The 27213-nt window shown below is 34.6% G+C and overlaps 2 protein-coding genes across 3 annotated transcripts in view; one reads left to right on the top strand and one right to left on the bottom strand.

Annotated features, from left to right (window-relative positions):
* LOC150076846 (formin-like protein 1) overlaps positions 1–21122 on the top strand; it is a 64687-nt gene extending 43565 nt beyond the window's left edge. For both annotated transcript variants that reach the window (XM_090386318.1, XM_090386317.1), the window contains exons 5-13: positions 4340–4390; positions 12471–12569; positions 13040–13192; positions 15030–15146; positions 15752–15892; positions 17669–17695; positions 18092–18136; positions 18623–18691; positions 20337–21122. In XM_090386318.1, coding sequence (XP_090242444.1) covers positions 4340–4390; positions 12471–12569; positions 13040–13192; positions 15030–15146; positions 15752–15892; positions 17669–17695; positions 18092–18136; positions 18623–18691; positions 20337–21122 — 1488 coding nt within the window. The remainder of the gene's footprint in view (positions 1–4339; positions 4391–12470; positions 12570–13039; positions 13193–15029; positions 15147–15751; positions 15893–17668; positions 17696–18091; positions 18137–18622; positions 18692–20336) is intronic.
* Positions 21123–21990: 868 nt separating this feature from the next.
* Positions 21991–27213, bottom strand: part of LOC150076845 (putative chitinase 10) — a 43357-nt gene continuing 38134 nt past the window's right edge. Inside the window, exons 16-17 of the mRNA XM_090385614.1 lie at positions 24024–24216; positions 21991–22572 (exon numbers count right to left, since the gene is read on the bottom strand). Coding sequence (XP_090241740.1) covers positions 22361–22572; positions 24024–24216 — 405 coding nt within the window. The 3' untranslated portion in view covers positions 21991–22360. The remainder of the gene's footprint in view (positions 22573–24023; positions 24217–27213) is intronic.

Here is a 27213-nt window from a genome sequence, read left to right as displayed (position 1 = left end):
TAATAATATTTGCTATCGATTCATCTACATTTATCTATCACCGATTTATCTCTATTTGCTGCTCCATCCCAGGTTCGCGATAAAAGAGTGGCCCGCAGTTTGATCGCTCGGGATGACTCATTGGGGTGCTCAAGAAGTCAATGGAAGGTTGCGAACATTAATGGCAAATTTCCGGAAGTCATTGAGAAACATTTACACGTAATAGTCACGAGCGCTGGGACGTGCCAAAGCCAGCAAACCAGTTAATCTTTAAAATAAAACGAAGGGTTGTTATTTGAAGGGAAATAATTTAAAACTCCAGTTCAATGTACCGAGACAATTGTTATTGGCGGGAAAACGTATTATCCTAGCCATCAATTTTCGCTTTGCACTTTAGGCGACCAATCCTAGTAGAAACCCGTGGTAATTATTTTTTTATTATTTTTTTTTTACTTCCGGTCTTCGTAATTCTATGTTTGTGATGAAGAATTAAAGGTTTATGGAAAGATTGACGTATATCCTGTTTCATCGGTAACTATGGAAACCGGATTATTGAAATTTACCTGAATACTTAGACAGCAAGCTGACTTATATCCAATTTCCATAGTTACCGAATTCATCGGTTACTGTGGAAACTGGATTATTGAAATTTACATGAATACTTAGACATAGATATGACGTATATCCAGTTTCCATAGTTACCCAATTCCCCGGTTACTATGGAAACTGGATTATTGAAATTTACATGAATACTTAGACATAGATATGACGTATATCCAGTTTCCATAGTTACCGAATCGATCGGTTACTGTGGAAACTGGATTTTTGAAATTTACATGAATACTTAGACAGCACGATTACGTCATATTTCATCGGTTACTATGGAAACTGGATTATTGAAATTTACATGAATAATTGTAAAGATGACGGATATTCTACTGAAGTTTCTGCATCGGTATCTATGGAAACTGGATTATTACAATTTATGTGGATAGTTGGGAAAATATCGTATATCCTGCTGCAGTTTCTGCTGTTTTCATTTGGTATCCATGGAAACGGGCTTATTTCAATGTACAGTATTATATTTGGTCGTAATGGATACTCAAGATAGGCCTAACATCTTTAAGCTCATATAAATAGAGCGTGACTTAACCCTTTTGAGTTTAATTTTCAGAAGTCTCTTAGATAATATGCATCTAGATCAAAACATAGCGGGATATTTTTCAGTAATGTATGCTGTAACTAATTGGCTATGTTTAATTGTAGGGTGCCTCCAATTATAGCTATTTTTATCCAAAAAAACGCAGCAGTTTTGAAACTTTTAAAGTTCGTCGTACCTCTCTGGCATACAAACCACATTTTATTTATGCCAGAAGAAGACTTAATGAACTAGTAATTGTGATTAACTACAGAGTTCAGAGCAGTCCCCAAATTCGTGGGAATGCATTCATTTTATTATACTGATACCTAATGTTCCTTATCAGTAGCGGAATTTTCATCAAAACATGTACTGTCTTTAATTGAAATAAGAGATCAACCCCGAATCGCTTACAGAGTTTCTCTGGTTATTTCTTACCGCATGGAACTGCGTATTTGTACAGAATTCGTTGGTGATATGCAAATTTTATGACATGTAGAATCAACACTTTCCTACTGGAAAGTGTTGATTATACATTAGAACTGATCGTTTCATATTTTGACCTCAATATACGCATCCCCTGAAAAGTATTAGGACACAAGTTGAAGAATGGCATTAATGCTCATTATGTGGAATTTCTCACCATTCCTCTTTCCAAGCAAATCACCATCAGAACATCGAAGTGGGGCTCTGTTAAAGTCGCCCTGATCTAAAGTACCAGCTCATCCCACAAATATTCTGCGAAATGTATATCAGGACACTGAGACTGTTGGAGAATTCTGGACCCAAACATCAAGTTCATGAATGCCTGACTTTCTGGGACTGAGCATCAACGTTGCGGAACATGACAGAACCTGTTCAATATCAAGATTTCTTCGAAATGTCAATATATGACGCAATATGGAATGTTTTGGTACTAAGGCCAACATCCCTGATCGACTACTCGAAGCTGCAGCCTACCACGGTCTCCCCTTCTCTGAACTTAGGACGACGGATAGGTTAATTAGAGATGTGTTCGTAAATAAGGTAATCGCCTTCTTCATACATTCACTTATCGCTCCCCCTCCACCCTTCTCGATTTTTTGGCCTCGAATGAAACTGGGAGCCCCACCACTCCATTTCTCTATCTTTTACCAGGTTACCTTTTTAATTTTACTGTTAACCTCCAGAAGACAACCACCATCCTCACCGAACATAGTTAAATATAGTTAAATATAAATGTCTGCTTGATATTCATTCCTTATCTATCCCTTACTCATAAACATTCATTCCCGCTCTTTGCGCATGTGTTCACCTTCCTCCTCCCTGCATTCATTCTCTCTCTCTCTCTCTCTCTCTCTCTCTCTCTCTCTCTCTCTCTCTCTCTCTCTCTCTCTCTACAGCGCAATAGCCTAATTTGCTGATGCGAATAAAACCCTACAAAGTGCACTGAGAGGACATCCTTGTGAGCAGGAGCATTGTCGGCTAGGTGTCGGATACCTTTACATATCTTTCCGCATTTCTTCAACTTGATAGCCTCTCTTAACTTTCCCAGAAGGTTTCTGTAGTACTTCGCAGTGATGCTGTTTTGCCTTTTGGTAGGATGTTAAGGATGTTACCGTTAGAGTCCCAGAAGATTGACAACATGATCTTATTAGCAAACAGTTCAACCTTGGCTTTTTGGGAGGTTGGTGAAGATGAATATTTTCTATAGAGATATCATAGTGATGTACCCATCTTCCGTCCAGCGTCATAATTCGGTCAAATAATCAAACATTCTCTCCACAAAGCTCCAACAAATGTGCGAAACATTTTTTTCCTGTGGAGCTTTTGAGGAGGTATCAACAATTTCGGAACTTGTCGATCTGCCACCTTAGAAATAATATGCAGGAACTCGTGTATTATGGTGCAAACAGACCCATGGCTAATGGTCACTTCATTTGCTATAAAATTTATAGTCATATGTCTGTCTAGTTCTTCCACTTTAGCCAAAATGGTAGGATCTATGACTGAGATGGGTCTTCCTTCTCTTGGATTATGCACTCTGCTTCCCCACACCTGTACTCTCTTTTCCAATTTTTCGTAGTCTCATGCGAAGGCCAATCCTCCCCATATACAATTTTCTTCTCCTCTTGGATTTGTTTCCTTTTTTGCGTAGCAAATAAAGAATTTCTAATGGATCTGATCTCAACCTTTTCCAACGTACCACCTCATGTTCATGAGTCTAGTTCAGTTACCGATGGCCCAAATATAGATAATATGAAATTCCTAACTGATATATTTCTGGATAAATACTTATTGACTGTCCCTCGACATTCTGCTATATGGGATCTGACAGCATCCACCAACAATAATGTCATTTTTTCCCACCATCACAATTAAGGGTTAAAAGAACATCACCTTATACACTACATAAGAAAAACAATACTTTTTATCCTCTGTCACATGTAACTTAAATACATATTTCCCCCCTTTTACCCTCCCTGTGGGGGTTCTCTACTTGTCAGGTGAATTACCATGGTGGAGAAAGAGAGATTTATCTTCATTGACAGCAGGCGTGCAAGTGAAATTTCCCCCACAAGGAAGTCGCCAACATCTTCATCGGACTACTATAAGTTTCAGCCACCATCAGTCATTATATATTAAGGAGGTGGACCCCTTAAGGTCGTCCTGATACCTGTCCGCCGGACACGTGCAAAGCAAACAGGCCTACACTTTTTCTTCCGCCTGCCAGTTGATTGTTGAAGGTCGTTATCTCTGACCCGAAGTTCGCCTGATATGCATTTTGTTTTTTCTCTTCTTAGCATGCGCGTGTTTGACCCGAATCTCGACTCTATTGTTATTGTCGATTAAATTTTGTGGATTTGACAGAGTAACGTTACTTCTTAGACTCGGGCATTCATCTTGCTCTCCAAGGAGGTTCCTTCCCCCCACGTAACCAGCCCCGGATGGCTCGTCCATTTACTGATCAAAGATTGCGAATAAAAATCCTCTGCTTGTAATTTATTTCCATCTCTGGTAGTTTAGAGAATTTTCCTCGAGATGGCAGAGCAATTTTCGTTGGGGTTGGAGTGGTGGGCTTTAGGGGTTTGGAGTTGATGATCAATCTCTATATGGGCTTTGAAAATCAATGGAAAAGTAAAATAAAACTCTATTTGTCTACTCAATTTTTTCTTATTGTATTACACAAAGATATTTCCTTTTGGAACAATAAATATTAATTTTATCCTTCGTTTCTTCCAGACCAACGAATACGAATGTCTTCTGTGCCTAAATGCCACCACAGTTAGTTCTGTAAGTACAATTTGAATGTTGATTTGCTAATTCATTTTATTCATCTATATAAATCAAACTGTGTGACGTCATTTATTTTAAATTGTACAATTGGATGGTTAAACTTCATTTTGAACATTACATTTTGGACTACTGACCAAATCTGACAAAAGACTTGGAATGGGTTGAGCAAAATGATAGAGGAAGAACTGTTCTCTTTTGTAAGTGAAACGAACCAGAAGATACAAATATAAAATTTCAGGGAATAACAGAAGACTGGATCTTATGAAGTTCATCTGTGGGCAGCGGATTGCTGAACACTCGAATAAGTTGCCTCCGAAAGCGTGCAAACTGGATGCACCATCTATTTGAAATTACAAAAGAAAAGTTACTCACATGACCTCACTGGATGGAAAAGACCTGAGTTCGAATCCCATCGATCAGAGGAAGAATTTTTATGGATCTTTTTCACAACGTGGCTGAATTAGTCGGTCTGAGACGAGAGTAGCATGGTTTTTTCTCCTGGAAACTCTGAATTTTCGTCCAGAAAACAGAAAATCGACCACAGAACACACGTAATTTAGAGACAATATACATGGCCTTAGTCGCTGATGCTCCTAAAACTCCAATAACAACGATTCACACAACCATAACAAAAAGCCAAAAAAACAAAGCAGGTCTTGTTAGAATCTGCCATGTTGACATGTTAGTTTAACCATAGTAACATAATTTTATTCTTTTTCAATATATCCACCAGGATTGTTCTAATACTTGTTCCAGCGCAGTGGAAGGTTGTTAATGCCTTTGTAATAGAAGTTGGTGTCTAGAGACGTAAACCTGTCCGTGACAGTTTCTTGTGGTGCAACTTCTTAGATAATGTGATGGCCGACACATAAGAAACGTAAATATCAAGTTCGTTTGTAATTTGATGGAATGTCATCCATCCGTTGGCTTTCATTGTCTCATCAACAATTTGATGATGGACAGTCGTTGTGCTTTGAACGGATACCTCTATATTTTCGCATTGTTTGGCCTCATGTACAAGTTACTACCACACCTGATTCGTTGTCTGTCAGCTGGAAAATAAATTTCAGTACATTTGACATTTGCTAACAGAAATCGAATAACATTTCGCATTGTTTCTTGTGGAATTTGAGCTTCTTTTTTCTTGTGGAATCTACCGGAATTTCATCAGTGCTGACCCTAGTGATATGCATACATCAAAGTACGTACACTCATGAGCCAAAACATTATGACCACCTATGGGGCCGCCTTTCGCATTGATAACGACTTGTACCCGGTGTGGCATCGCCTCCAAAGACCCCGGGAAGGCTTCCTCAGGTATTCCTGACCAGCTGGACAGAAGGAATTCCAGAGTTTACCAATGGAGCGAGACATTGGCGTGGATTCGCGAATGGTGCATTCCACCACATACCCAAATGTTCGGTGGGACTGATGTCGGGGGATAGGGGGGGTGATTTGGTGGCCAGGAGAGCAGGCGAAATGCTTGGCATAATCTTCCAATCATTCCTGCACAATGCGAGCCTAGTGACTCAGGACGTTTTCTTGTTGAAAGAATCCAGTGGCATCTGGATGCACGGTAACCGAGTAGGAAACTTAGTCCGAAACAATGCCGAGGGAGGATCTGCCAGTGAGGGTGTGTTCAATGGGGATGAGTGGGCCCAGTGATGTTCATGACACATCCTCCAAACCTTGATACCACGTGCAGTCTGGTTGAAGCTGCTCACCAACTCGCCATCAAATACGAACCCATCCATCCTCATGATGGAATTGGAACCTTGATTCGTCAGACCAGACGACTTTTTCCAGTTGTCTAATGTCCAAGAACGGTGCTCCGCGTCTACTGCAGGCGAAGCTCTCGATGACGGTGTCAACGTGGGCACCTACTCAGTAGACCTATACGCAAGAACGTCAGCCAGATATTGTGCTCGGAAAGATTTCTCTGTGCGTCCTGGTTGCAGTCTGCTGTTATCTGAGAACCATCTGTTGGTCGGACAGCACGTGCCAACCGCCGTACACCTCAACTGTCAACTAGTATTCATCTCCTGATCCGGGCACGTTGGGTTGGGTGTACCTCTTCGGACCACACCTTCACTACGCCAGCTCTCGAACAGCCGACAGTGCCTGCAGTTGCTGACATGCTGCCCCCTGCCTTTCTTGCGTCGCAAATTATTCTCCATTCACTCTCCATGAAGCCCTTCCCTTTCCCCAAAGGAGACAGGGCAGAACTTCACGGGCTTCGTATTGATGGAACGGTGCTTCACGAGCTTCGTACTGACGAAGTGATCGGCATTTGCCCGTGCCGTCACTAGATATGCTGTGCTGCTTGGTTACGTTATTCCTAGACGGTGGTAGTGACATCACCAACCAGCCAAACAATACTTTGGCTCATAAACGTAGTAAATTTACAGTTTAACACAATAATACTAATATAATTTATAATATAAATATTATATTATATTAATTAATACTAATAAACATAAAATATAATATAATTATATAATTTATACAATAATATTTGTAGAATAATAATTATTATATAATAAATTTATTATCATTTGATATAGTTTTCTTTATAATATTTATAAAAAAATTTATCCGAGCAGACCCTTGGGCCCACTTCCTTGTTCCTGGGTACTTTCCACGAACAAGGGGTGGATTGATAAGTAAAGAAGAGTAAGTCCACACGTGGACTCACTCTAATTTATTTACTTTTTTTCTTTTTTTTTTTTCTTTTTTTTTCTTTTGCGGTATCACCGGTTTGGGCTCCCAGTGGTACTGGATCTTCTAGCATCCACTGACTTGAATTTTCCTCCAATGAATGCAGGATTCTTACCTGTCACTTTCGTTTCATAGTATGCGCATTATTGTGCCCCGCCTCCTCGTGGCGTGGACGGGCAGTAATAAGCAGCCATCTTGGTAATCGCTGTTCCATAGTAGATAATTGGAACGCCAGATAGGAGCATGGCCATTTTACAGATTTCTGGATTCATCACAGTGTACCATGGTGGAGTTGAACTAACGTTTAGGTGCCACCATACATAAGACACAACACACGCTCACACGTGTATTCAAATGGCATGGACTAAAAGCCTTCTCTGTTTTGATTGTCTGCGCTGTAGCACGGTGGTATCGATGCCTTTCCATAGTGTCCCACAAGTGCTCTATGGGATTGATATCGGTGGACTTCGGAGGTCAGTCGATATGCTGGACGTCAGAACTGTACTCCTCAAACCATTCCTGCACAACAAGTGCCCGATGGCTCGGCACATTGTCATCTTTCAAGACACCATCGCCATTCGGGAAAAAGTGTAACTTAGAGGATTGTACACATTCAGCAAGCAGTTGACGATAGGGGAGACCAGTGATACGTTGTTCCACATGAACCAGGGGTCCAAGTTCCTGCCAGTGAAACATGCCCACACCATACAACCGCCTCCACCGACCTGCACTTTTGACACCATGCATGATGGATCAAGAGCCTCATGTTGTTGACGCCAAATTCGTACACGACCATCCACGGTGTGTAGTAAATAACGTGACTCATTCGACCAGCACACCTTCTTCCAGTCTTCTAACGTCAAACTTGCATGCTGTTTGCACCAGGCGAGTCTTTTACGCCGATGAACCTTGGTTAGGAGAGGATGCCGTAGGGGTCGTCTGCTTGTGTAGCCCATACGTGCGAGCGTATGGTCATGCCAGATATCGTTCCAGGTTGGCCCATGTTGTGGGTAGCCAACTCTTCAACAGTGCTTCGCCTGTACGAGTCGTCGGACCCGGCGCTCACCTCTAACATCAACCTTTTACTGACCTTTGCCGTCGGGTCGTTGTTTGACCATTTTGATGCCAGTCCTGGTACACTTTAACTAAGGCGTCTCTCTCAAACACTCCATCAGTTCAGGCGTTTGGGAAATCGAGGCACCAGCTCGTCGAGCAGCCACAATCTGTCCTTTATCAAAGTCCGATAAATCCTTCTTTTTACCCATCACGCTCGGAATTTTACTAACTACTGAACCACTGACACCTTATCTATGCTACGTAGCTCAACTAACTGCGCACTGTCGTACCTCACGTGGTCAACGGATCGCATTCACTTTTCATAAGAGTGGTCATGATTCAGTGATCACTGAGTGTATATTGAGCACGAATTCACTAATTTTTTGGTATAATAATAAAAAAAAGGTAATCAGCAGCCATTATCAATCCACTGCGAGATGGAAGCCTCCTCAAAAATTCATGTTGAGGGAAATGAACCGCAATCTTCCACACTGGTCTAATGCGGGTTGGAAGATCTACCGTATTTAGCAGTCGGGGATTCGAACCCCCATCTACTCAAAGAGCGTATGCTACTGCATTCCCACTCCTACAAATTTCTTATTTACTGATTGTAAAGTCTGAAAGAATCAAAGGACTGATTGTAAACCAGTTTATTTTTATATAATATCTGATTAACTTAGATAATAATTAATATTATCAATATGGAAGAGTGTATGGGAGAAGTCTTTATGCACCATAAACCCAAGGTTTCGTTTCCATGATCCTTTTTCCCGCGTAGATGCGAGAGAATGATATAATTCAGATTTTGACTCCAGAATGGCTTCACACGTTTTCGGATCTAGAGAAACCGCTCGGTCAACTGGGGAACATTTCCTACCACGAAATGACCTCTTTTCCTCATTGTTAAACCTACAATTCTTAAGTCTTGCAATGTCTTGATTTCTTTGAAATGTCTATGAAATATTTACAATCAACACATGCTCTTGAAGGAAGTAGGACTCTTCGCGTCTACAAAGACAAAATCCGATATAGAAATGGATTGCGAGTTCGTTTACTTTATTGTCTTGGGTTTGGCAAGAACAAACATGGCCAACAAACATCGTGTCCTCTTTTCTGTTTTTGTTCTGTTACAAATAATGCTTTTTGATAGGAAGTCGATTCCTTTTGCTCCTTGCCCAACTTCACTTTCAAGTCTATGATCTTAAGCAATCACTGAAATGACGTCACTACTCTCATGACAATTATATTATAATTAAAATTTTAAAGAGGCTATTTGCAATAATAAAAGTGGAAGGTTATGTATGAGAGTCTCCATTAACTTTTTATTATGGTTATATATAAAATGTTTTTTTAATCTCTTCAAGTTTCGTCTATTTTTTATTTTATTTGTGTTTATATCATATTTTTTAAAACATTAATAATATATTTTAGCTTTCGTTAGCTGGATCAAAAAGGTATATGACTAATAAAATACTTTAAAGTTTAAAATATTTAAATGAATTTGAAATTAATAAAATAAATAAACTTGAATTAATATAATAAATTTTTTTAGTATTTCGATAAATTTTTTAGTATAAAAATAAAAGTACGAGTTGCACCATAAAGTACAGAAATTATGTTGTAATTTTTGTTACATTTTTGTTTAAAATGTAAACAGTAAAGCATTGAAATTCGAGTTTTTTTAAGAGTAAATTTAAATTTTGAAAAAAGCTTTTTAAACAAAAAAATTGTTGAAATTTGGATTTATTATATAACAAAACCAATAAAATTGGGATTTATTAAATAACAAAACCAATAAAATTTGGATTTATTAAATAACAACACAATTAAAATTTAGAAATTTTTTTAAATAACAAAACCATTAAAATTTGGAAATTTTATAAACAAGTAAACCATTAAAATTTGGAATTTTTTTAGACATGAAACCATTAAAATTTAGAATTTTTTAAACAACAGAACTATTAAAATTTTGAACTGTAAAATTTTGAATTTTTAAACAATAAAACCTTTAAATTTTAAATTTTTTAAGCAAGAAAACCATTAAAATTTGGAATTTTTTAGACAACAAAGCCATTAAAATTTTGAACTTAATTTTTTAAATAAAAAAACCATTACAATTTGGAAATTTTTTTAAACAAAACATTTAAAATTTGTAAATTTTTTAAACGAGACAACCATTAAAATTTTGAATTTTTTAAAAAACAAAGCCATTAAATTTGTAATTTTTTCACAACTAAGCAATGAGATTTTTTAGACATTCAAGAATTGTTGAAGACAATATTTATTTGGTAATTTTTCCCGATATTTTTCTTTTTCTGCTGCACTCAATTCTATGTTGCCCTCGTGAGCAGCACAGTTCATATAAGCACTGTCCCCCCCCCCACTTCAGGGTGAAAATGGCCCAGGTTATAATCCCATCAATGACACCAGCAATATTCATAAGCTTTTTTCACAACTAAATTAGTTGGCCTCAGATGAGGATTCCATGATTTTTTCTCACAAAAACTCGGGTTTTTCTTCCAACAAACAGACAAATCGACCACAGAACACACGCAATTTAAATGCAAAAATTAGGTGCAATATGGTCTAAGTCAGTGATGCACCTAAAAATACTATAACAATTCGTATAATAAACCCTGAGGATCGAAAGTCCTAAGTCAGGCTTCTTAATTTGAGAATTTGGGAAAATGGAATACTCCTATACGATTGTGATTGACTCCACAGCCTACATCTGCTGCACCCACATTACAAAGAAATTGGTGTTCCTTAGCCGGTCCATTAAACTCGATTTTCTGCTCAGGTGGGTAGCTGACAGACTACAGAGATAAGTAAGGTATTACGGTGAGGGAAGATAGTAATGGCAAAATAAGTAAACACAAGGCTCCTGGTGGGTTAACCAGTAATTATAATCCCAATAGAATTATGTGCCGCATTTTATGTGCATTATCACACAGCATCTAGGAGGGTATTGTCCTTTCTCTTCCTATAAAGGATACACTTGGGTGGGTACAAATAATGTCATGGCCAGTGGCGTAGAACGTTGGAAAAGTGAAGTCTAAATTTGTCTAACGGACCAGGAAAGTTTGTGCCTCCTTTGACTTCCTGTAGGTCTTTTATCTGGAGCCTCTTACAAGACGTTTTCAGCTCTATTAGCTCAGTGGTAGTGGCCCAACCTCCTTTATGACTTTGTTGAGGGCGTGTAGTGGTCTTAGTTACCAACTATCAACGTAATACTATCGCTTCCTTCAGGGAAATTCCTAATTCTCTCTTTCTCTCTCTGATAAAGATAAAGATCCTACATTAATAATAAAAATACATAATGCTTTTCCCCCCTTTAAAAATATTCTTTAAAATAATTGCAGGAAAAAAATCATTGAACATCCTCACAGGGAAAGAAAAATGTCATTTTATTTTATCCACTAATCTAATATTTATTTATATTTTTATATGTATTTGCCTTATTAATATTTAGTCATTTAAAGAGTTATTAAAGATCATTATATATAAAAAATTAATACGTTTGAAGATTATTATTTTAAAGATTATTAATCTTTAATCTTTGTAAAGATAATTTATCTTTATTTAAAACTGTTAATTTGAAATAATTATAAATTATTAAATAATTTAAATACTCACAATAAATTTTAAATTATTAAATTTAAATTTAAAACTTAGATAATTTAAACAATGTAAAGTAATTCTTAAAATTTTAAATTGAATTTAAAATAATTATAAATTATTACATTTAAATTATCTAAATTTGAACAATTTAAAGTAATCCTTAAAATTTAAAATAATTATAAATTATTAAATAATTTAAATACTCACAATAAATTATAACTTATTAAATAATTTAAAAAATTTAAATTTAAAACTTAGATAATTTAAACAATTTAAAGTAATTCTTGAAATTTAAAATTGAATTTAAAATAATTATAAATTATTACATTTAAATTATCTAAATTTAAACAATTTAAAGTAATCCTTAAAATTTAAAATAATTATAAATTATTAAATAATTTAAATACTTACAATAAAATATAACATTAAATAATTTAAAATTTTTAAATTTAAAACTTAGATAATTGAAACAATTTAAAGTAATTCTTGAAATTTAAAATTGAATTTAAATTTTTTTAAATTGTCTGAGAACCACTAACTCCCAGACTTTACACTGGGCCTGGCGATTTTCCAAATAATTCTGATTATATCACAAAACTTTTTAAGTTTTTCGCTCTATTTTCACTCTATCCTAATTCATTGAGTGTTTATAAATACCGATACCATTTTGATTTTTTTGCAGAAAGCCATAACCAAGTTGATAGACCATGCCAGTGGCCTGTCTACAATAGCTGTCTGCATCATGAGTAGTTTCAGTAAATCTCGTTTGGTGGCGCTCGAAGTAGGTATCAAAATAATACCCGCTTTCACCGTTTCATAAAATTTTATATTTTGTATTATTAATATCAACTAGCAGCACAATTTATTCAAATCAAATGTCTGTAATTATGGATGACGTTCCTAACTCCCATCATGCATTGCGTTATTTACTTTGCTTTAATAAGTAGAATGAAACCAAATTAACAAACACCAGCGCAATGCATGACGGGAAACTTAATAGCTTGACAGACAATGCAGAATTTTATTTTCTATTTTAATTTCATTATTAAAAAATAAAATTTTAACAGCTGCTAATTTTTATTTTTATTTTAATTTCAATTTTGATATTTTTATGTGTGGAATGGAGCCTTCCATAAATACGAATTAAGAATTTAAAATTACAATTCGTCTGCCTTGTTTGTTGTACATTACAGCTCCCTCTATGTGTGGCTAATGAAAAATCCAATAATTCACAATAATTATTTTATTTAGTTACTAACTAAGACGTGCAGAGCCGGACCAATTGGACATCATCAGGTGCTGGAAGCTATGTCTTCTGTAAGGATGATTTTTGGAGAGTCAGTCAGGTTTAAATTCTTAGTGTCCATTTTGCATGGCAACAGTACAGTACCGGCTGGATTTGAGGTAAGCATTAAAAAAAAAGAATTCAAACTAAAGATTGTTACTATGTACCCAAGTCATCGACACAATGCGGAAGGAAGGAAAATGGTTTTCAAACACAGCTGCATTGATCAAATTGAAAAGTTTATAAGCAAATATAGCTGGCTTAACAAATATTACTGCGCATAATGTCCATACTGTGTGTGTGTGTGTACACAGGTGTATTCCCATGATGAGCTGGGATTAAAATGGCGAAAAGTTGCTAAATAGTGTCCATTCATATCTAATTTTACTAAATAGAATACGTGTGATACTCAATCTTGAAGATAACTTTCTGTTTAAAAAACTGCGAGAGTTTTCTAATATTAGGATGTAACTCCAGAGGAAAGAAAAGTCTTGGAAAATACTTTCTTACCACTTACTTTGGGCTTTGGTTATATCCAAGGGTAATAAAATTTTCCTGTATCAAAATATTTTGCGATCCATCTATTTATGGTTGGCAAGGGGCGAGTAGTATAAACTTGCTGGTAGAGAACTCTGCACATCGCTCTCTTGAACCTGCACAATATCACGAAATATATTAAATGACAAGAGATTGTAGATCCACGTAGTCCAGCGATTGCCTTTCAAAACACTTACGCAGGCGCCAGTTTTATAGAAGTCCTCTAACTGTCCTTCAAACCAAGATTTGGCAACAGAAATCACCTCATTTTCATCAGCAAAGTGTTTTCCACGAAGAAACGACTCAAGGACAAGAAAGAGGAAGAAATACGAAGGTGGAGAGAATAAGCACGATGTGGCAATATTTCAAAACCACTTTGGTGGGCCCACCTCATCCAGCAGAGAGGAATGCGCAGGGAGGAATGCGAGAGGAATGAACACTTTTTTGGCAGCTTTTCCCGTCTTTTTTTCTTTTAGCGAAGGTTATATTCATCGTCACAGTCCAGCCCTTTTTAAGGTAATCTTCCACTATTACACCATGCTGATCCCAAAAACTGACAGCATCACCTTGCAGCACTTGGTTGCAGTTGGGTGCACCTATGCCTTTTTGGCGATGGTGATTGCGCATGCTTCCATTGTTTTGACGTTCGTTTAGTTTCAAGATCATATCGATGGACCGAAATTTAATCCACGGTACTCCTAAAAAAACTCCTCTTCCTTTTCCTGGCACATCGACAACATCTGGGAACCCATCTAGCAGATATCTTACTAGTATTCAACTGCTGATGGATGTTGTTCTTCACATACCCTAAACTAATTTGGAGCTCTGCAGCTAGTTCTTTGATGCTAATACGGCGATCTTCCAAGATTAATGCCTCAATTTTTCCAATGCTCTCTTCTGTTTCAGCAGTTGCTGGGAATCCTGGGATTTCTTCACCATGCACTGAGGTTCTTTGACATTTGAATTGTTAATAGCAATGTCTAACAACACTGTAACCTGGGCAGTTTTCTCGTAAACAGCGACCATTTCTTCATGGATTGTTTTGGATGTTTTCTTTTGCAGAAAGAGGAACTGAATCACAGATCTATATTCTACTTTATCCATTGTGACCCTTCACTTCATTCAACGCTGCAGAGCAAGAAAATAAATTGTCAGATCGAAATCAAAATCTTTGTGGTTGCGATAGAGATCTTAAGGTATCAAACAAACAAAAAACTCATCTTTCTATCACAACTAGTTCTGGATTTGAGATACTTCGTTGTATTATTACTCCGGTTCGCTTTGATAACAAAATTGCTTTTTGGAGTCTGGCATTAAAACTTTTGGTGGGGACATAAAGAAATTTTGATGTAATAATGTCCTTTCAGATTTCTTAAAGAATTTAAGAAGACTATAATGTTCTGTTTGCTTTTATTTTAGAGGATAACTCTGGCTTTTCTGAATACAATTATGGACAACACGTGTCGACCAGCAGACAGGATTAGATTGCAATGTGAACTAGAAGAGGCAGGATTGAATATTAGTACTTTGGACAAAGTAAGTATTTGGAGATATTGTTGTTGTTGTAATGGGGTTTCAGGAGTTTTATTTTGATCATTTTGATTTCCAATTGTTGTTGTTGTAATGGGGTTTCAGGAGTTTTAGCGACTAAGGTCATATTGCTCCGTGTATTGTCTGTAAATTGCGTGTGGTCCATTTTCTCTTTGCTGGACGAAAATCCCGAGTTTCCTGGAGAAAAAACCGTGCTCCATTGTTTTGACACAATGGAGCATGGTTTTGCCTGAGATCGAATAACTGGGCCACGTTGTGAAGAAAGGCCCATAGAAATTCCTCCCCTCATCGAACTCAGGTCTTTTCCACCCGGTGTGGGGAGGACCAGGCTCCTACCAACGGTGCTACCCACGAGTGCTGATTATCCAGGATGAAAGAGGAAAACATCTTTCATTTCAGAAACAGGAAACACCGACCACAGAGCACACGCTTTTGTAATCATTGAATTTTTATTATTTTAAATCTAATGTATTTTTAAAATCTTTGTTTTAATTTAATTTCTATACTTTTATTTTAAAATCATTTTATTCGTTTTTACGTATTTAATTTTAAATTATTTAATTTAATTTTATTTCTCATTTGTTCTTCAGCAACTGCGGGAGAAAAAGGTCCCTTGCGATGATGAAGTGTGGCAGGAAATCGAGAGGTGGAAGGTCAACTACGTCGACATGGAGTCGGTGTCTGGAATCAAGCAGCAGCTGCAAACAGAAAACAAGAAACTGCAGCAAGAGGTTGGTAACTTACACCCAACTGAATTTACCTAACATTTCTTTGTGGACTTAATTAAAGGAACAGCATTTAAAGGTGATATCTTCCAAGGACTTTCGCTGCTGTTTTATATCCTGGAAATCACGAATGGAGCGCTGCATAGGCGTGGCTGGAGAGTACTTTGAAGGGGATAAACATCGAAATTGTTGAATTCAAAATAATAAATGATCAAATTTCAAATTTCTCGTGTCCTTTTAAGAAGGATGGTGTACTTTGGGTGCTTATATACATTAGTTTTCAATAATTTGAAGCTTTATGTAGATGCATAAAACGTTATAGTTCATACACTCATTGGCCAAAAATTTAGAAATATTTATTCAATATCTAGTAGGGACACGTTTTGCCCGAATTACAGCCTGTGTGTGTCGTGACATGAGTTCCATTAGGTGTCTGAAGGAGTCCAGATTCAGATTTGGCCATTCTGCTATCTTGATTCCATCAGAAGCCGAACTGTTCTTTCCAACATATTCCAGACATTTTCAATTGGATTCAGATCTAGAGAATTAGGCGGCCAGGGTAGAAATGTTGGGAATTTTCCTTGAACCATTTAGATAAAATTTTTGCAAGGTGGACAGTTGTGTTGTCGTTCTGAAAGAAACCATCGCAATCTGAGTAAAAATGAATCATTGCAGGGATGAAGTTGGTCCGATATGATAGAAAGATATTCATTGGAGGTAATAGGACCCTCTAATGGTATGAGAGGATCCAGTCTGTAGCGACAGAACACATCATACCATGATACCACTTCCAGACGCTTAAGTGGTGTACACGAGACATTCTACATGCATGTCTTCATGAGCTTTCCACCTAACCACTGGTGAAAAATAATGAAAATAAGACTCATCAAACCACATAATCTTTTTCTACTGTTCCACAGTCCACTGTTGGCGTTGGTGGCACCACTTCGGCCGAATCTTTCGATTTTTCACACAAGTGGATTTCATCAATTTCAGTTGTGGCTCCTGCTAAACGTCCTTCAACAATAGCACCTTTCTGAAAATTGGAAAGATCACCTATCTTTCCTATGATCTGATCGACTAAGGAGCTCCAGGAAAGCGTATAGTATTTACCTGATACCAAGGTTGCAAAATGATTCTAATTTTCTGGACACTAAGTGTAACTTACAACGCTTTTTTTTTTTTTTTTTTGGTCATTGGAGTTGAAGCCTACATAAATAAAAAAAAAAAAAAGGAACATTGAGCAGTAACAAAATATCTTTACAAAAAGGGATTCCTGAGGGAGAATATTCATAAAAATATGGTTTATATTCTATGCTGGGATGCATTGGATGCGCCTCACCATGGTCCTCAATCTAGGAGGATTAAGGCCCATGGGACGGCGAGGGCCCTTAACCCCGTTTGCAACCCTATCCCCAAGTACCTTTGTGATGAATTATCGGCAAGTAACTTTTAGAGTGTACAGATTCGGGTGGCTTGTAGAATTCTTGGACGGTCATGCTTGTAGAATTAGGATGGTACCTTAAAATAAGTTGGGTTTATGAAGCCACTGAGCAGGCTTCTACAGTGACAAAGGGGATATATATACAGTCCCCGAAAGTTTACGTGGATTTATTTCTGTATGTGCTTTGTCCAAATGAAACCCAAGTGGGTATTCAAATAGTGCTGTCCAATACTTGATTACAATAACCAATTATAATTGAGTGTTGTTGTTTATTTACAATATTTAAATGTATTCATGTTTACAGTATTTATTCACTACACTAATGTTTGTCTTTTCAGGTGGAAATACTTCGCCGAGCCTTGAAGGTAAGTTCTTTTCCTTGATGGACTTTTGGTAATTTTCTGCGCCATCAGTTGAAGATTAATATCTCCTATTCAGTTAATTTTCTCTTTCCATCCTATACTCAATAACCCAAATATTCAATTGAAAAATTGGATGATTGAGTATAGTCTTCACCAATCTGCTGTCTGTGACTTTTATTTGTTTGGATCTTTCGAGAAGTTTTTTAGGGACATTGTGAATTTAATGAAGACTTGAAGACTGCAGATGAAGCTTCCTTTTACTACATATTGCTTCCACGTCGTTGCAGATGTTTGCAACGTAATGTATTGTTGCTATTATACAAATTATTAGTTCTATACTTTTGGTAAGGTGATGTACATACTTCTAAAGTTCATTAACCCATTACATTTCTCTTTCAGAAACTGGAGGAGGACAAAATCAACCTCATGCAGATAGAAATGGAGGTAATTATTTCAGTCAATCAACGCCTAATATAATTATTTTAATCTTGTTTAAAAATTACTGTTCAAAATAAACAAATTCCCATAATTTTTTTTCTTAGGACTCTTTGATATATAGGTGCATTATGGCCTTAGTAGCCCTTGCACCAATAAATCAAACCAACAACAACAATTTCGCATATGTTTATTGCAAACTTAGCTTGGTGTGGAAGATGAACAAGAATTTTGAGTGGCTGTTGGTGTTTATTCCTCTTGAGGGCGCCATCTTGAATCAAGATGGTAGTTGGGGATAAATACACCTCATCAGAGAAATCCAGAGGCCCCTGAGCACTTCTGGAAATTTATAACAGACTGTAAATAAATGGCTTTTAAATCGTGGTATTTAAATTGATTTCTTATGTACAAAAGCGTGAAGTTTTCTAATATTTTCTCCGTGTTCAATTTATCTCTTTTACAGCTTTCCTCTTTCATTTTTTTTTTTTTTTAAAGCTGAAAGACCGATGCGAAAATCTTAACGAAGAAGTGACGTCATTGAAAGGGGAACTTGCAGTGTCAAAGGTAGGAGTTAGAAAGAAAGAAATGCACCACATTTCTTTCTTTCTCTTTACTTTCACTTTTCTTTCTTATTCTCTTTCTCTCTTTTCCGTCTCTCTGAGATTCTCTTTCTCTCTTAGCCTGTTTCTCTGTTTTCCTTTCTCTCCTTTCCATCTCACTTTCTCTCTCCCTTCTCTCTTTTTATTTCTCTTTCTTTCTTTCGCTTTATTTTTCTTTCAATTTCTTTTTCTTACTCTATTTTTCTTAATCTCTTTCTCCCTCTCTCTCTCTCTCTGTCCTTTCTCTTTCTCTCCGTCTCTCCTTCTCCTCCTTTTTTTTTTCTCTTGGTCTTTCACTTTCTTTTTATATTTTTATTTCACTTTCTTTTTTCTTTCTTTTTCTTTTTTTAAATTTTCTCTTTTCTTTGTTATCCTCTTTCTATTTCTTTTTTCTCCACTTTATCGCTTTTCTTTTTTATCCTCTTTCTGTTTCCCTTTCCCCCCTTTCTTTCCTATCCTCTTTGTTTTTATTTCTCTCTCTCTCTGCCAATTTAAAAATGTTAAATAGCTGACTGGGAATGGAAAGAAAAAAAGAAAAACATATTTTGAAAAATTTAAATAATTAAATTTAAAGAAATAGTGTATTACAACTAGGATTCGCCAATGGTTACACTGGACAGAGAATGGTGGAATATTTCCTGATGAAGACTTGCACTGACAGAGGATCATTGAAGAAGTCTATGTTGGACGAAATGGCAACTCCAAAGTGAGCCTATGTGATATCAGAATCTGAAGAGGAAACACCGACATGTAAGTTTATTTTATGGGATCTTCAGGGGCTTCAGATTCTGAGTTCAGAATCTTCAGGGTTCAGACTAAAGTGGAACTTTTAAAGAAGTCAAATCTTGAAAGATCTTGGAACTGGAGGATAATTTTCCATTAATGTTATTGTAATGTAAATCTTTCAATGCTGCAATAAAGATTTATTAATATTTAAGTTGTTGCACATGCGCATCAAAACGACCATTATTGGAGAAAACTGTAAAATCGCTGATCTGATTGCACCTCTTCAACATACCGTGGAGTTTATTGAATATAGGATTGATCACTGAGAAAGACCAGGAAAAAGAGAAACGAAATATATTGACATTCTGATGAATTGGTGGTGAGTAGGTTCTCACGGATTCCGTAGTGCTCTAGTTTCCAGAGTAACAGTTCATGTGGTACTTTGTCAAAGGCTATTGAGATATCAGTGTAGATGGACTCAACTTACTGTCGATAATCCAACACTTCCAAAACAAACTGCCAAAATGGTATCGGGTTGGTGGAAACACATTTTCCGAGGTAGAAACCATGCTGTTGCTGGTCTACGAATGGACATAGGGTTTCTAGTGAAATTCGAGTATGCAAACATGTCACTACAGTAGAGAGAATTTCTTTAGGCGAGTCAAGGTCGTTCACTAACTATTCCTCTACGCAATGAACCTACAACTTTTCATCAATAAACTGGTGGTCTAAAAGCAGCCGGTAGTATCAAAGATTTTACAAATTTATTATTTTCTTAATTTAAATATGATTGGGAAAGATTTTCCAATATTGTCTTGACAATGAAAACTGTCAACACAGATCTTCATTGACTCTGTGGTAATGTTTATTTTTCTTTTCCTTAGGCCTTCCGTCAAGTTCCTCCAGAAGAAAAGAAGAGTATTGACCTGTTGCTCTCAGAATCGGAAAGGTTCAGCCGTCTGGTGGATAATATCTTTCTTCAAGACGAGAGCGACCAAGCCGAATGTGAAGAGGTCATGATAGATATACCCACCATCCGTCCCCCAATAGGATTTCGCACCGGAAGTGACGATTATCTCCCACAAGTGGACAAAACTCCTTCCCATCTGTGTGTCGATAAACAGCACAACTCCGACAAAGACGTGGATTCGGCCCTCAGCGAATCCGATTCGGACGGAGGGATCAACTGGAATTACCCCGATATTAATAGCAGTAACGCTAGAGGACGCTGTGAAAGGGCGAAAGGGCAACATTCTCAACAGCCATCTTCCTCCTTCAGGAAAATCGTTCGAAGTCACTCGGCCGATAGGAAAAACACAAAACACTCGTTGGACATGATTGATGTGAATATTCACGGTTCGTCCACCCTCTTTCGCCAATCTAGAAAGCAACCTTTGACCCCCGAATCCGTTTATAAATGTCCAACATTATCGACCAACGGAGGACTTAGACTGAACATCCCCAGTAAAACTTTTCCACTGCCTCTAGCTTACAGGAGTAATTTCTTTCTGCGTGGAAGGAGTGTATGTGATTTGTATTCGGGTATCACAAACGAAGAAGTTCACATCCCCCCTCCCGATTACAAAGACTCCCCCCATTCGGGAACGATCAGTGCCCTAGTTCACAAAGAAATCACAAAAGCAGTTCAACAAATAAGTGGATGGTTATAAAAATAATCAATTCGACTTAAATTTGTGTCTTTAAGTTAGCGAACTTTAAAACTACCCCAGCTACCATCAGTATGATCAAAAAGATCCATAATTAGCACGAAAGTAAGAATTACAGCTGCTATGGAAAATTAAAGTTGTTTTGTGACGTCAGAGGGCAGAGCTTAATTATGGGCGCAAAAATTGAATTTATTTTAGATACATCAACAGCTTTGATTGTGCGTTCATTGTAAAAATTCTCACAAAGAGGATTTTGTTTGTTTTTCTTTCCTTTTGTACATTTATACGTAATGATTGTTCTTCAAGCTAAGAGAAAAATGTTTTGTGCCATCTGCTTGTAATTCTTACCACCATTACAAATGGTACGCATGCTGGAAATCCTTCTGGAAGTAGATAGGTATACGTTGATCATTTTAAATAAGAATCCATGAAAATGCAAATAACTTTTAGTAAAAGAGTGCTAGAGACATGCAATTTAAAAGTTACTGGCATTTTTTTAAAAATAATCATTTAAAAATCTAAATGGGTTAACCCATAGAACACTTCCATTGGGGACATAAATAAGCGTAGAAATAGAAGGTGGTTTCAAAGAACACAAATATTAAGGGAAAAGAGAGATTATTTTTATAATACTTTTAGAAACGTGTGTATAATGTGGATGTATTTTTTAACGAATGAAATAAATAAAAAACAATATTTATTACGAATTTATTCTTTAATATAAATTACACTCAAGAAGACTTGGCCATAGAAGAATCGACACCCGTAGATAAGAAAACAAAAATATTAAAAAATTTCGATCATCAAATACTATTTCTTTTTCTTTCTATTAAAACTATTACAGCAACAACAAGGTTTGTTTTTTTACGCCATCTGTTGGCTGCGAATACAATTAGAGTATATTTTAAATCGAAATTCAGATATTTTTGCTTTTTTCAAGATAGTCACCATTTTGCTATTCAATGTACACGAAAATTCATATTACCCAACGTTGGAGATATAATTTGTAAACGTATGAAGTCCGTTATGAAACAGTTCTCCAGAGAAAGTTGGCAAGATGACCCCTGATAATCCATATCAGTTATAAAACCCTATGGGGAAGATGGACACTTTTTTTTATAACAGGAAATAGATATCACCTACTCCTTCAACTTCACTCCCTGTTGGCACCGCAGTCATACCCCGATGTGACCCTCTTTATGACATAAGATACTCCTAGCGTTTGAATAAAGATCCATATATCACTGATTCTCTGATGACAATGATATGTAGCAGTCCGGAACGTTTTCTGGCCAATCACAAACGCTCTCTTCAATATTGAACACAAGGTTCTGTGGACAAGGCATATGATGGCGTCTCTTGCCCTCACACATGTAATATTTGGTACAATCCTTTTTATCGGTACGATACGTTATCTGTCCATCTGCCTCATCGCAAATAACTTCATCTTTATCTGCAAATAAAGAAACAAAAAAGATTTCATTTCAGATGGAAGTTTAATCCCAATTTACCATTGATGAATCCTATAATGAATCCTTCATGAATATGAAGTGCATTCATTTAATATAATTGTATTAAATTCGATATGTAATGTTTTATTGTCAATAAATGATTAATAAGTAATTAAACTGATTTTAATTCAGCAATTAAATTTTATTTCAATAATTAAAATTGAATTTATTTGACTTTAATGATTATATGAATAGATTTTAATTACATTTGTTTTAATAATTAAAGCTAACTTAATCGTTTAATAATTTAATAGATGATAAAATGTAATTAAAATTAAAATGGTTTCAATTTAATTATTAAATTTTATTTTAAGAATCAACACCAAATTTATTTTACTTTAATAATTAGACGAATACAAAATTTTAAATTAATTTTGTTTTAATAATTAAAATGAAATCAATCGTTTAATAATTAAAATTTAAAAGTAAATTAAGTAATAATTAATAAATGATTAATATGTAATTAAAGTTTATAATGGTTTATATTAAGAAATTAAATTTTATTTTAATACTTAAATTTGAATTCATTTTACTTTAATAATAAGATTAACACAATATTTCAATTAATTTTGTTCAAATAATGAAAATTAACTTACTTATTTAATAATGAAAAGTATAATAATAATGAAAATTAATTATTAAATAATGAAAATTAAATTAATTTTAATAATCAAAAGTAAGTTGATTAATACTAATAGTAATTTACTATTATGTAATTAAAATAAAATTTATCGCTTAATATAATCAAAGTTTAAGATAATAAAATTTGAATCAGATAAAAATAATATTTAAGTTAATTTTGATTTAATAATTCAAATTAAATTAATTATTTAAGAATTTAATTTAAAATTAAAATTAAAATTCTTCAATGATTAATATTTAATTAAAGTTAAATTGGTTTTAATTCATAAATTTTATTTTCATAATTAAATTTTAATTAATTTTACTTTAATAATTACATTAATACAATATATAAGTTAATTTTATTTTAATAATCTAAATTAAATCAATTATTTAATATTCAATTTAAATTAATCATTCAACGATTAAATTTAAGTTAATTGTTTAATATGATATACAATACAATACAATTTATTTTTATGAAGAGAATTTGTTTACAATATGATTCAATGTGATTAATTTAATATGATATGATTTAATGATTAATATATAATTAATTACAATTAATTAAAATTAAATTAAATTAAAAGTTAAAATTAATTAAAATTAATTAAAATTAAAATTAAATCGGCTTTATTTTAGAGTTTTTTTATAATTAAATTTTTTTTATTTTGCTTTAATAATCAGAGAAATGCACAATGAAATTAATATTTAATATACATAATGAAAAAATACAGATTGCTCATTTACTCAAACGTTAAAAGGAACCAACCAATTAGTTGTCCATAGGCATTGTTAATATTACTGCTGTCCGCCTCAATATTAGCTACAGTGTAACCTTTCAACTCATCTTTAATGGCACTAATCAGGGGATAAGGCTGGCCCATGCAGGTCCCTTGAAAATCATCCATATCGACAGACCAAATCATTACGCCCCCATATCCGGCTTGTTTTAACCACTGTGTCTGAGATAAAGAAAATAAAGATAAAGATAAAGAAAATCATTAGCATGATATGCAGAATTTTTAAAAAAGCAAATATATTAAAATTATATATATATATATATAATACACTTTTAAAGAAAAAAATTTTTTTAATAAATAAATGGCTTTATTTAAAATATGGCGCAGTGAGTTAAGTACAAATTAAATCAATAATATGAGGCTAAATGAATTACAGCTAATTGCATAGAAAAAATATAAATATAAATGAATAAATAAATAGAAATAGAAATAAATAATAAATAGAAATAGAAATAAATAAATAAATAGAAATAGAAATAAACAAATAGATAGATAGATAGAAATAGAAATAAATAAACGGATAGATAGAAATAGAAATTAATAAATAAATAGAAATAAATAAATAGATAGATAGAAATAGAAATAAATAAACGGATAGATAGAAATAGAAATTAATAAATAAATAGAAATAAATAAATAGATAGATAGAAATAGGAATTAATAAATAAATATAAATATAAATATAAATAAATAAAACATAAATAAATAAATATAAATATAAATATAAATAAATAAAATATAAATAAATAAATATAAATATAAATATAAATAAATAAAATATAAATAAATAAATAAAATATAAATAAATAAATAGAAATATATAAATACAAATAAATAAATAAATATAAATATAAATAAATATAATATAAATAAAGAAAATAGAAATAAATAAATAGAAATAGAAATAATATAAATATTCAATAAATAATCATAAACCAGGGTTTATGACTATTTGTTTGCATTATCTTATCAAGAGGAGCCACAGCATGACACTGGTTCATGGAAGCACAAAGTATTTCGATTAGCTTGCCAGTTTAGTGCAAGATCAGTATAGCTTTTTTTCTAAATTATTTTATTTTAAATTTTGTTAACATTTCTATTCTACATTTTGTGCACCTAAACTGAATGCCAGGTCCCTCGATATATATATACTTTTAATTTATTTTAAAGTATATATAGTCCTGTATATTTTTATTTTCTCTTCAAAATAAAATCAAATACATTGTACAGCTATTGTACTGAATACTCATAAATTTAAAGTTTAGCATGTCTTATCGGTAGATGGCGCTGCAGTTGTGAAAACTGCAGCGCCATCTTAGGTGTAAATTCATTATCTGATTTTGTTTTTCTCAAAAATGTTCAGCAAAATTATGGAATTATACTATGTAAGGTGAAGTGACAAAAATTGTCCCCCTTTTTAATTTTATTCTTATTTGAAGAATAGTAGGAGCATTTTTAAAAATCAGGTGTTTTTAATATCAAGTTTTTCTCGGCGAATGTAATATAAATATCCTATTTTTATTTTAAATAATCAAAGTTGTTCTCTGAACGATTTTTGACAAGACTACAAGTAAGGTGACGTTGGAAACGAGTTTCTTAAATCACAACAGACGTTCCAAGGTTTTGTTAACAGTGATAAGGAGGTGATTGTCCCCTTGTACAATGGTCAGGCCACACCTTGAGTACTTTCAATCCTAGAGAAATGGAGAATGAACAAGGTTTTAAAAAACGACAGTATGCTACTGCAAAATGATCTAGAAAAGTTGGGCAGATCGGCTGAGAAGTGGCAACTGAAGTTTAACATTGATAAATGCAAAGTAGCAGTAATCCCAGGGTAATGTACCAATTGTGTGGTATTATACTCAGGTTAGTGGAGAATGAAAAAGACCTGGGGTATTTGTGTCATCAGATATGAAGTTTTCTAAGCAGTGCAGACAGGCTGCCAGAGCAGCTGATCGGTCCTTGTTAATGATATACAAGAATTTTGTTAACAGTGATAAGGAGGTGATTGTCCCCTTGTACAATGGTCAGGCCACACCTTGAGTACTGCATACAGGTCTGGATGCCTCATTTTAGGAAGGACATAGAGCTGCTGAAGAGAAGGGCAACAAGATTGATGAGGACTGCTCTTACCAAGAAAGGCTTAAGTTCTGCAACTTGCAGCGTCTGGAGACTAGGCACCCGCGAGGTGATCTGATTAAGGTGTTTTAAGGCTTTGAATAGTTTGAGCAAGCTCGATGCTGATAGGATTCTTTTTATTGTTCAGATTACGCACTTCAGAGGCCATAAATTCAAATTGAGGAAAGATAGTTGCTTGCAGAATAGATTGCGGAAATTTGCCTTTAGCTAGCCAGGGAAGAACTGGACAGACTTTTCAAGCGGATCAATTGGTGAAATGGGAAGTGGTTTTTTTTTTCTTTGGCTGATGCTGATAAGCTTACTTTCTTGCATCAAATGCATTTACTAATTGGTAGCATGACGATTCTGGCACAGAGGCAGTTAAGGAAAATTTCCCCTACACGATGCTTCAGCTTCCTTTATTTCTAATTATTGAAATGTTTTGTCTATGATTAACAGAAGTGCAAAGAAAGTGAATAAGCCATTATACACCATGATGGCTTATTCACTCCAAGTTTTGTACTGTTTGACAAATTTCCTCCTAGATTTTTTTTTATAAAAGTTGAAATGTATCTCTCACTTCAAAGACCTGTAATTTAATAAAATAAACAAATAGTAGCACATACCTCATTGTTGTACATGGTTAACATATCTGTAATGCGCTTTACTTATTTCCTCCAGGATTTTATGAAAAATTGCAATCCATGTTTTTCTAAGATTAATATAATAAGAAAATAATAATTTATGATTTATATATTTAGTAAACTGACAACAAAAAGCAACTCCTCAACGATCAACAACTTTCATATGGTAACCCAAGAATCTTCTTTATTTATCTGACTTTAAAGAGCTAATCCACCCACTGAGAGTCAAATTCTTACATGCAGATGGTCATACATGGCGAATATGGTTAAAATAATAAAATATTTTAATGAAAATTAGTAATAGATACTTATCTTTATTTTCTTTGTAATTGCAAAATTAAAAAGAAAATAAATAAAAGAAATTAGTGACGCCTTATAACCTTAGTTGCTTTGGCTT

The sequence above is a fragment of the Mastigoproctus giganteus genome, chromosome 12 (genome assembly GCF_048544385.1).
Source record: "Mastigoproctus giganteus isolate SK-2022 chromosome 12, ASM4854438v1, whole genome shotgun sequence".
NCBI classification, from domain to species: Eukaryota; Metazoa; Arthropoda; class Arachnida; order Uropygi; family Thelyphonidae; genus Mastigoproctus; species Mastigoproctus giganteus.
The sequence above is the reverse complement of the archived record's forward strand: the minus strand, read 5'-3'. Positions and strand labels throughout refer to the sequence as shown.